Below are 11,597 nucleotides of genomic sequence, written 5' to 3' on the forward strand. Positions count from 1 at the left end.
TGTTTTTCCACTCAGAGGTCCACTAATGTACAGCTGCCAGATCCAGAACAAAAATAAAATAAAAAACGCCTTTATTCTACCATCAGTTTAGCTCACAACATTTTAAAGTTATTAATGAATTTAAAGGTTGGTTGGAAGAGATCGCTTTTTAGCGATAAAACCGCCTGTTGTTTACCTCTGCTTGTTTTTGTGTTTTCTTTTTGTATAGTTTTCTTTTATTGAGGTGTGCAATAAAGAGTATTTGTATTGTAGTGTGATAAAATCCGAAAATATAGATAAGAAAAAGACACACTTAGAGGGGTATGTTATATAAATCGTATATATTATTCTGTGGACATCTCTTTGGGTGGTATAACCACCTGTCCAATGTGCAATGCGTCTCACTCTCTTACTAAGCAAAATGTGAGACGCCAATATAAACTGGACAAAAAATTTGATAGGTGGAAAACCACCCTTAGACCGTTGCTAAGTAGGTAGTCTAAAACGTATGGCGTCCTACATTGCAATCTTTTGCAATGTTTTGTACTAATTTACGCGTCTTAATGATCCTTTGTTTATCTCAGGTTGGACTAAGATAATACAAAGTAGATCAGTTGTTATATTGTTTTGTTCGTCGGACTTTGTGATTGGCGATAAAGAATAACAAAATTTGAATGCGGCTAATTGTTGGTCAATGTCGAATTCTGTTAATATATTAAGCTACTTGCGTTGATACTACATGATTGACCATTTACTGTATAAAATCACGAGAAAAAACTAGTCATCTGATGCACTATTATCTTTATAGTTCACAATCTTTAAAAAAAAATATCATGCGAAAATGACAAAGACAATGACCGGAGAATGTAATGAATTTTGAAGCAGTCTATATTTAGCATCAAAGCAACTAGCCTGTTCAATATGATTGAATTGGCCCGAGATGTAAACAAATAGAATAACTGTTTTTTGATGCCATCAAATAGGTATTAGAGATGCAACAACGGATAGTTGTTTGACCGGATACCGGATGTTCGGCCTGACTTGCGGCCGGAGTAACTATACCTTCATTTCGGTTTTTCAGGTGCGCATTGCGCAGGTTTTGACCTGTTTCGTAGTGAAAGTTCGCGCGGACTCATTTCTAGATTTTCTAGGTTTGAAATGAATGCGCGTGTCAATGGAATGTTTAATTTGTTTTAAAATAATAAACGAGTACGATTATGACCGTGAATGTTCTTAAATCTTGTTTAAACCGAAATCAAGCAAAGTTATTATTCGGTATCCGGCCGGATAGTAGATCACTATTCGGTACCCGGCCGGATATTAAAATAAGGGCCAGATACCGGATAGTAACCGGATATCCGGTGCATCTATAATAGGTATAGTCAATCGACTATCACCAAAGTCGACATGAGTTGATCGAATAAGTGCTAAATTAGCCAGCAGATCCCGAATGGTTTTGCTGTGGCATTACGTTAAACAGTTTGATAAGTTATCAAATCTAATGTAGTCAATAAAACATTGATCTAACATTCCTTTTCACATTCAATTAACGGGTACTTTACATCTTTGACCATTTCTATTGACCTCAAATACAAGTATCTCTAATAAGGTATATTGTACAGCAGGTACAGTGCCAGCTAGTTGCCGAAATGGAGCGTCTAGTCGTGTCGGAGGGAGGCGCGAGTCCGCCCGCGCACGCGCACGCGCACGCGCATGCACACGCGCACGCGCACGCGCACCCGCCGCCGCACCAGCAGCCGCCGCACCAGACGCTCGCCAGGCCGAAGGACTCGAGGTATGCCAATATGAACCATCCATACTGGTAGGTACATCCAATACTTCAATGGCAGCACTATAGTTCGCGACCAGTCGTATGTGAGGCGTGTGGGATTGTACAGAAGGGTTGACATTATACAGGGTGGCTAAAAAATAAGTGCATTAATTCCCGTTGCCAGGGAGGTTTTAGGATTATACTGAGCAACTTTTACTATGGGACCAACCACGAAATCACAAAAATAAATTTAACCTCCCTTTGAAAATGGACCAGCCAAAATGTATGAAACAGCCAATTTTTTTTCGCGAATTCGTGGTTAGTCACTTGGGGTCGGCGCAGCATGTCTTTTCTTCCATACCTCTCCGTCACCCGTCATCTCATCATTCACTTGCGTTCGTTCCATATCATCTCTCACACAGTCCATCCACCTTTTCCTCGGTTTCCCTCTCCTCGTACCTCCCTGGAGACATTCATTCTTAATACCTTTCTCGTCACATGACTTTCATCCCTCCGCATCACATGCCCGTACCACGCTAGGCGATTTGCCCTTACTTTTTCTGTTATGGGTGCAACTTTCAGGCTTCCTCTTATATACTCATTCCTTATCCTATCCATTCTCGTTCATGTTCATTCGTGGTTAGTCCCATAGTAAAAGTTGCTCAGTATAATCCCAAAACCTCCCTGGGAACATGAATGCATTTATTTTTTAGCCACCGTGTATAGGACCAAGATTTACACGTAAGCGGTATAAGTGGTTTGACATATTGGTTGCATTCGGGTAGGCATTCGGTGGTTGTGTTAAAGGTTAACCTTTTCGACGCCGTGTCAAACACAAAAGCCTGATCACTCGGACGCCACGTCACCGATGTGTCAAAACTGAAATTGAACTTTATGCACATGCACGTAGGTCTATGTTGCTCTGTGGTCTGTGACGGATTAATCGGTCTTTGGCGTTGGACCTGCGGTGCCGATATATCCGTCGTTGGCGTCCAAAAGGATAAAGAAAACAAGTCGACGTGATGCAACTAGTCAAGCATCTAATCTATATAAATCTGTATTTATTTGTGATACTACCAATGTGGTGGGGGGTGGTGTGGTTTCATTTGTGTAGTATAGCGATAGCATATAGATATAGATGTATTGTGTAGCGGAGAAAGAAGACAGTTTAGCAGTAATAAACGTCATGTCGAACAGACTGGTTGTTTCCATTAAGATAGCTCCGCCGTACCCCCCCCCCACCTCACATGGCGACCGTGACACCAAGATCATCTATAACTTATACAAGTACATACTAAATCTGTATCTTTATCTGTCTTCCCTAACAGATATAAAGGCAAAAGGCTGTATCCGTCCGTGCCTAACCAGCCCTCGGAGGCGTCAGCACACTTCATGTTCGAGTTGGCCAAGTCCGTGCTCTTTAAGGCTGGAGGCTCCTCTTCTACCAGCCTCTTCACGCAGACCTCCTGTGCGCGGGAACACCATGGGCCACACAGGTAGTATACTACTATAGTACTATATTATTTAATATTCACATGCAATCTAACAAATCTGCTAGTGACAAGTTGAAAAGCAGAGTACGATAAAGTAGCAGGTCGACATCAATTTTATTTTTTACAATTCGGATATAGCCAGATAACATTTTAGCTAAAAATCGGGACGTTTTGAAAAATTCGGGACATCCGGTAGCCCTATTGCAATGCAAACTTCGAAGTTTATGAACGGTAATCTAAATTGGGATGTTTTACATTTGTGTAATCGTCGGCATCCGTGAAGATTGGGCCTGTATTATCAACTAATATTTTTCTTTTATTACATGGGTAGACCATTTATTTTTTCTCTAAGAATAGTTTTCCATTCTATTATTCTAAAATTGTACACATTTGCAGAGGTTTGCACATGGCGGCGTTTCAACTCGGTCTTTACGCGCTGGGGCTTCACAATTGCGTGAGCGCCAACTGGCTGAGCCGCACCTACTCCTCGCATGTCAGCTGGATCACAGGTAACATTAGACTTATATTGACCGGGATATAGACCGTGATTACCTTTTGTATTGTTTTTGAGCTCCCGATATTTCGACGCAGTTACATGCATCTTGTTCACGGGTACAAACAAAACAATACAAAAGGTAATCACGGTCTATATAAGTCTAGTGAAACTAACCGTGAATCATTCAAAACTGTCACAGGTAACATGACATAAATGTTAAATACTCAAGAAAAAAACAGAACCTTATGTAGCTGAAGTTGAGTTTGAGGTCTTTAGCTCATGTAACCTGAAGTTACATCGTTGGAACTTTCTATTTGACTTATTTTCCATATACCAAGATATCGATAATATTGGCGTAATTAACCATATAATTATGATAAAAAAATTGTATTCATTACCTATTTTGATTTGTGATACTAAAAGTAGAAACCCTGCTATAAAAATATTGAACTGAAAAATATGTAACCTGTTTCTCAGAATATTCATTGTTAGCTCGATTTAATAGAGAGTTTAGACAGACCAAGCTAAGATGAAACCGGTATTAAATCTTTATTTTATTACATACATCTTACATGCTCTTAAATCTATATAACAATCATGACTGATGCTTATCTAATTATAGGTAACCACAACTAATATTAGTGTCTATCTTTCGTTTATTTTTAGGTCAAGCAATGGACATCGGAGCGCCTGCGATTCTATTCTTGATTGACGCATGGGAGGGACATTTGACGCCGCCCGAAGCAGCAGGCATTGCTGATAAGGTAACATTTCTGTGAAAACTACTCTAAACTGGAGCTAAACAGTCGGTCCACAACACCTGATGATCTTTTGACAATATTACACACAAAATCAAAACGACCGGTACCTAATAGCTCGCCTTTGTACCTAAATTTATATGAATTTCATGTTATCAATTTTTGTTTTGTACAATAAAGTGATTTACTACTACTACTACTACTAATCAAAAGTATCAAAACGACGAAAACTGGTTACCAAAGCTTTATTATAAAACGAAACCAATCCAGATGCTCAGAATAGCATCCGTAACCACAGGGCGGACACGCTATACATCAAAAATCACTTGCGTTTCTATGTGTGAACGGCACGTCTGTACATGCGTCATAGTGTGAGTAAGTTGCTTAAAAATAGTACTGAGCGGCCGGCAAACGGCCGTCAATCTGCTGTTGCGGGGCGAGGTCATTCGAGTCGGGGCGGGGCGGTGCGTGGCCGTTCTGTATGATAATACTATTACAATAATGACATTGTCAGGTACTGCCATAGACAGTAGACAAGATGGCGCTGGTCGCTGCTGCAAAGGCTGCGTTCAGCTTATGGTTGGGCCGTGTCGTACGGCTGCGATCGTGACCCAAAATGGTCTAGCCGGAAGATCAGCGCTAACCTTCGGGTCAGCATTATGCTGAGGCGAGACCATTTCGTGGTAAACTTCAACTCCTACCTATTTTATAAATTCCTATAGCTTTAGTTATACTTTTGTATGTAATTGTAAAAGTTTATCACGAATAAAACATTTGATTGATTGATTGATATTCTGTGCCGTAACTAACTTCGTTCAGTATTCCACATGTTATTTTTATTATGTTATCTTTTAAATGTTGTTACAGGCATCATCGGGCCGAGACGTGCACACAGTGCGCGCCGCAGCAGAACTAGCCTTGTCTGTGTTGCCGCACGCACACGCGCTCAACTATAATGAAATACAACGCGCCGTGTTGCAATGTAAAGAACAGAGCGACGCCATGTTAGAACGGGCGTGCTTGACCGTTGAAGCTGCTGCTAAAGGTTTGTACATTACATTTCGTCAAATTAATTTTTAGATCCCGAGTCAAATTAATTTTTAGAATACCATAGATGGTGCTAGCTGCGGTGCAGGTAGGCCGAAAAGGAGATGGCGGGACGGCTTGGACGCATTTTATCCGGATTGGCGGGAAACTACAAACGACAAGTGAAGGAAACGAGGGGAGGCCTTTGCTCAGCAGTGGGACACTAAATTAGGCTAATAAAAAAAAATCTTTTTTTGGATATAATACACAACAAGTAACAATTGCACATAACATTACATTACATGACACATTTTTAGCCACGAAATGATCCCGACTCAGCATGGTGCTGGCCTGGCGAATGTTAGCGCGCCGCGACTCAAACAGATTGTATTTGGGAATTCATTTTCAGGCAGTGATATCTTAGACCTTGTGATAGTAACCTATAGAGATTGAAAGCAAGACATCTAAATTTTGAATGATGTTGTTAATTTTTCTAACTATGCAACCTATCTTGGAAGAGATCTCTTTTTAGCGATAAGACCGCCTGTTGTTACCTGGTTCTATTTTTCTTTAAACTTTCTTTGTAGTTTTACATGTATGTAAAATGTATAATCATTGGTGCAATAAAGAATATTTACTCACTTACTTAGTGTAAAAATATACTAATAATGAAAAATCCCGTTTATCCCACAGGCGGCGGAGTGTACCCCGAAGTCCTATACACCGTAGCCCGATACTGGCACGAGCTCTACCTCCGGCAAGCGAACGAGGACACGGAGCCGTTACTAGAGGAGCCGCAGTACCGCGCCGTGCCGCCCGTGCACGTGCCCGTGCCCTACCCGCTGCCCTACCCCTTCACCTACCACCCCTACCCGCCCATCTACCAGCTGCAGGTGACTCTAATCTAACTTTGCTTGATCTGTCCGTCCAAAACAACCGTAATGCACGGACCGAAAATTCAGAGCCACTGGGCTCGGATTAATGGACTTTGAATTTGGAACTCGATAAGTTGAGTTCTATCGCCCTTTTGTTTAGTTGTTAGGCTTTATTGTCACGGACTGACTCATTTGACATGATAATACTCGGCCCAATAATGCGCGACGCAAAATTCCAGGTCCAGTCACACCCCTGCATACACACTAGTATACAAGTGTGTATGCGGGGGTGCCAGTTGAACTAATAGCTTTACTGATTGTACATTATTTAGTGTGAAAAAAATATTTAACAAAAATTTATAATAAGAAATGCCTTTATAATATTTAGTTTAGTTAACCCTTTAACGGGCGTAAGGGTGCCTGAAATTACGCTAGATTGAACCCTATCGCTTTAGGATAAAGTTCAAAATCATTGTGGGAAATATATTCCCCCTGCCTTATAAAGGCTTAAAAATCGTTTTAAAGTCGTAATATTTAATGCATAATCTTGTATTGCTGTGCCGTTACACATCTACTCTTAATACCTCGTAATGTGTACCAACTTAGGGTCGGTCGCACCAAACCTGTCACTAAAGCGTTCGCTAAACTTTATTGTATGGGAAGTTTCATAGGTCTGCTGCGTGACGTTGATCAGTCTGTTAACTGTGGTTGGTGCAACTGGGCCTTAATGCCTTATATGTGACATGCAATAAATAATCCAATTATTTATTTCCGCAGTACGGCGGCGCGCCACCGCCACACGCAGTAAGCGGCCAATACGCGCTCCCTCCATACTTCGTGCGCGGCCTCGTCCCGCACGCTCCCCTCGCGCCGCTACCGGCGCAAATGCCGGCCCAGTTACCGGCGCACGCACCGCACACGTCACACCAGCCGCATCAGCCGCATGCGCAGTTACCGCAACACGCGCAGTTACCGCAGCACCCACCGCCGCTGCCCGTCAATGTCAACGTGAGTATTAATACACGCCCTGCCCCCATAGCCCCGCTACCGGCACAACTGCCGGTCCAGTTACTGGCGCACGCACCACATACGGTTATCGTGAGTTTATTATTACTATTAGAGCTTATAAGCACTTGCGGACGCAATCAGTGCGGAGTACCGCGAGGCAGGTTGCAACTTGCGTACATGGCTTTATAGTGGCACATTACAAATCAGTTTTCAGTTGATAGACGTTCAATTTAAAGCCTCTTAAAAAACCATATATGTATTATAATTTAGTTCAGTTCAGTTCTTACGATAATAATAATATATTTCTTATACATAATTCTATTACCATATTACTATAAATGATGCGTTATTCTCTTGTTTGATGTTTCTTTTTGTACAATAAAGATTTTTACTACTACTACTACTACTATAATTGCAGCACGGCGCACCCATCCCCCCTCCGCTACCCTCAATGCCCGGCGTAGCGGGTGTAGCAGGCGTCGGCCCCGTAGCCGGTCACGGTGGCGTCGGCGTAGCGGCACCTCTACCCGCGCCCGTAGCACCGCCGCTACCTCAAGCTCAGCTACGGCGTCTGCTCGCCGCCTACCGCGTCGGCATGCTGGCGTTAGAGACGCAGGCGAGGCGGGTGCACGACGATCGTCCGCAGAACAAGTTCGGCAGGTTAGTATTTTCTACTTCGTAGATAGCCGCTCGCATTTGTTTTACGTGAATACCGTCCAGCACCATACTCGTTCTATTCTATTTGACACATTTTTGAATTTCCATGTACTAGTAATATATATTTTATTCAACCAGGAACCCACCCTACGGCGAGCACGTGAAATGGCTCCTCCGCATCTCGAAACGCCTCGGCGCGCAGTACTTACACCAGTTCTGCGTGTGCGCAGTCAACTCCGTCGTGTCCCCCTTCGTGCTGTACGAGCTGTGCGTGGAGTCGGCGCACTGGCTGGCGCGCGGCGGGCCGCACCACCTGCTCATGCAGCACCTGCGCGGCACGCTCGCGCCGCTAGTGCAGAAGTGTCAGCAGATGTGAGTACTGCCACGTATCTATACAGCTAGTGCAGTCAACTCCGTCGTGTCCCCCTTCGTGCTGTACGAGCTGTGCGTGGAGTCGGCGCACTGGCTGGCGCGCGGCGGGCCGCACCACCTGCTCATGCAGCACCTGCGCGGCACGCTCGCGCCGCTAGTGCAGAAGTGTCAGCAGATGTGAGTACTGCCACGTATCTATACAGCTAGTGCAGTCAACTCCGTCGTGTCCCCCTTCGTGCTGTACGAGCTGTGCGTGGAGTCGGCGCACTGGCTGGCGCGCGGCGGGCCGCACCACCTGCTCATGCAGCACCTGCGCGGCACGCTCGCGCCGCTAGTGCAGAAGTGTCAGCAGATGTGAGTACTGCCACGTATCTATACAGCTAGTGCAGTCAACTCCGTCGTGTCCCCCTTCGTGCTGTACGAGCTGTGCGTGGAGTCGGCGCACTGGCTGGCGCGCGGCGGGCCGCACCACCTGCTCATGCAGCACCTGCGCGGCACGCTCGCGCCGCTAGTGCAGAAGTGTCAGCAGATGTGAGTACTGCCACGTATCTATACAGCTAGTGCAGTCAACTCCGTCGTGTCCCCCTTCGTGCTGTACGAGCTGTGCGTGGAGTCGGCGCACTGGCTGGCGCGCGGCGGGCCGCACCACCTGCTCATGCAGCACCTGCGCGGCACGCTCGCGCCGCTAGTGCAGAAGTGTCAGCAGATGTGAGTACTGCCACGTATCTATACAGCTAGTGCAGTCAACTCCGTCGTGTCCCCCTTCGTGCTGTACGAGCTGTGCGTGGAGTCGGCGCACTGGCTGGCGCGCGGCGGGCCGCACCACCTGCTCATGCAGCACCTGCGCGGCACGCTCGCGCCGCTAGTGCAGAAGTGTCAGCAGATGTGAGTACTGCCACGTATCTATACAGCTAGTGCAGTCAACTCCGTCGTGTCCCCCTTCGTGCTGTACGAGCTGTGCGTGGAGTCGGCGCACTGGCTGGCGCGCGGCGGGCCGCACCACCTGCTCATGCAGCACCTGCGCGGCACGCTCGCGCCGCTAGTGCAGAAGTGTCAGCAGATGTGAGTACTGCCACGTATCTATACAGCTAGTGCATACAACTCCGTCGTGTCCCCCTTCGTGCTGTACGAGCTGTGCGTGGAGTCGGCGCACTGGCTGGCGCGCGGCGGGCCGCACCACCTGCTCATGCAGCACCTGCGCGGCACGCTCGCGCCGCTAGTGCAGAAGTGTCAGCAGATGTGAGTACTGCCACGTATCTATACAGCTAGTGCAGTCAACTCCGTCGTGTCCCCCTTCGTGCTGTACGAGCTGTGCGTGGAGTCGGCGCACTGGCTGGCGCGCGGCGGGCCGCACCACCTGCTCATGCAGCACCTGCGCGGCACGCTCGCGCCGCTAGTGCAGAAGTGTCAGCAGATGTGAGTACTGCCACGTATCTATACAGCTAGTGCAGTCAACTCCGTCGTGTCCCCCTTCGTGCTGTACGAGCTGTGCGTGGAGTCGGCGCACTGGCTGGCGCGCGGCGGGCCGCACCACCTGCTCATGCAGCACCTGCGCGGCACGCTCGCGCCGCTAGTGCAGAAGTGTCAGCAGATGTGAGTACTGCCACGTATCTATACAGCTAGTGCAGTCAACTCCGTCGTGTCCCCCTTCGTGCTGTACGAGCTGTGCGTGGAGTCGGCGCACTGGCTGGCGCGCGGCGGGCCGCACCACCTGCTCATGCAGCACCTGCGCGGCACGCTCGCGCCGCTAGTGCAGAAGTGTCAGCAGATGTGAGTACTGCCACGTATCTATACAGCTAGTGCAGTCAACTCCGTCGTGTCCCCCTTCGTGCTGTACGAGCTGTGCGTGGAGTCGGCGCACTGGCTGGCGCGCGGCGGGCCGCACCACCTGCTCATGCAGCACCTGCGCGGCACGCTCGCGCCGCTAGTGCAGAAGTGTCAGCAGATGTGAGTACTGCCACGTATCTATACAGCTAGTGCAGTCAACTCCGTCGTGTCCCCCTTCGTGCTGTACGAGCTGTGCGTGGAGTCGGCGCACTGGCTGGCGCGCGGCGGGCCGCACCACCTGCTCATGCAGCACCTGCGCGGCACGCTCGCGCCGCTAGTGCAGAAGTGTCAGCAGATGTGAGTACTGCCACGTATCTATACAGCTAGTGCATACAACTCCGTCGTGTCCCCCTTCGTGCTGTACTTATAAATAACAATAAATAAACTGCGGAAATAACAATTGTTCCATTGCATAGAGATGAACATTGCGATAGTCTGCTTTTGTGTTTAAAATGCAATCTCTGGTTATATGCGACATCGTCCCACACCCTCAGGTACATCCAGTGCATACACCAGAAGCTGTACCACCTGACGCCGGTGGAGTACGAGGAGTTCGTGAGCATCGTGCTGTCGGCGCGCACCGCCTTCCAGCTCACGCCCGAGGGCAACACGCAGTTCAAGGAGTGGCTCGCCTCGCTGCGGAGGTAACAACATCAACTCTTTCAGATTCGTGTGATGTAATTAATGGATGTCCCCTAACCCGGGGTCAACCGGTTAATTCAATTCAATTTCAAATCCATCCATCCATCATTCCATCTTAGGCCCTGTCTTCACTTTCCATCAGGTGTGACTAGGGCCAATCGCCGATCAGTTTATAATAATAAAAAAAAAAAAAAAAAAAAAAAATTAAAAAGACAACAATGGCCAATACTGGTTAGTAAAAATTAATATTAAAAACTAAGTGTGTGTGAAACAAGCAAAAACAGGCAGCAATAACAATAACTATAACTATCATCTAGTAGCGGTTATGACACACTCAAAATGCCGCATTATAGGTGAGTCGTATCGGGCCGCTACAGTAGCCAAGATGGGGTTGGACCTGGCCCGCACTGCAGAGCAACGAGGCAATTCTCTTGCGTATTATGGCTTATGGCATAGCAGTCATCTGTGCGAGCTTGTGCAAACATGCCCGATGCGCTGGTGCGTATCCTGAATCCTGAAACCATTTGTATTTTGGTTAAACCTGGAGTTACCATGGTTACCAGTCTAATTTGATACTGGGTTAACGGTTTAACCGGTTAACCCCGGGTTAGTGGGATGGTGCAAGTGGCGCTTAGAGGACTTAGAGATATCCCACACTAGCGTCTCCCGAGCGTCGCCGTCTAATAAACTATG

The 11,597-nt window shown here is 47.0% G+C and overlaps 1 protein-coding gene and 1 long non-coding RNA gene across 2 annotated transcripts in view; one reads left to right on the forward strand and one right to left on the reverse strand.

Annotated features, from left to right (window-relative positions):
- Nucleotides 1-11,597, reverse strand: part of LOC134743807 (uncharacterized) — a 576,396-nt gene that overhangs the window by 211,200 nt on the left and 353,599 nt on the right. The gene's annotated exons all lie outside the window — the stretch shown is intronic.
- Nucleotides 1-11,597, forward strand: part of LOC134743689 (zinc finger SWIM domain-containing protein 8 homolog) — a 41,551-nt gene that overhangs the window by 22,045 nt on the left and 7,909 nt on the right. Inside the window, exons 18-27 of the mRNA XM_063677292.1 lie at nucleotides 1,602-1,774; nucleotides 3,079-3,246; nucleotides 3,640-3,752; nucleotides 4,406-4,503; nucleotides 5,365-5,542; nucleotides 6,217-6,416; nucleotides 7,176-7,406; nucleotides 7,825-8,066; nucleotides 8,202-8,435; nucleotides 10,757-10,906. Of these exons, the coding sequence (XP_063533362.1) occupies nucleotides 1,602-1,774; nucleotides 3,079-3,246; nucleotides 3,640-3,752; nucleotides 4,406-4,503; nucleotides 5,365-5,542; nucleotides 6,217-6,416; nucleotides 7,176-7,406; nucleotides 7,825-8,066; nucleotides 8,202-8,435; nucleotides 10,757-10,906 (1,787 nt within the window). The remainder of the gene's footprint in view (nucleotides 1-1,601; nucleotides 1,775-3,078; nucleotides 3,247-3,639; nucleotides 3,753-4,405; nucleotides 4,504-5,364; nucleotides 5,543-6,216; nucleotides 6,417-7,175; nucleotides 7,407-7,824; nucleotides 8,067-8,201; nucleotides 8,436-10,756; nucleotides 10,907-11,597) is intronic.

Source organism: Cydia strobilella, chromosome 8 (assembly GCF_947568885.1).
Source record: "Cydia strobilella chromosome 8, ilCydStro3.1, whole genome shotgun sequence".
Taxonomy (NCBI): domain Eukaryota; kingdom Metazoa; phylum Arthropoda; class Insecta; order Lepidoptera; family Tortricidae; genus Cydia; species Cydia strobilella.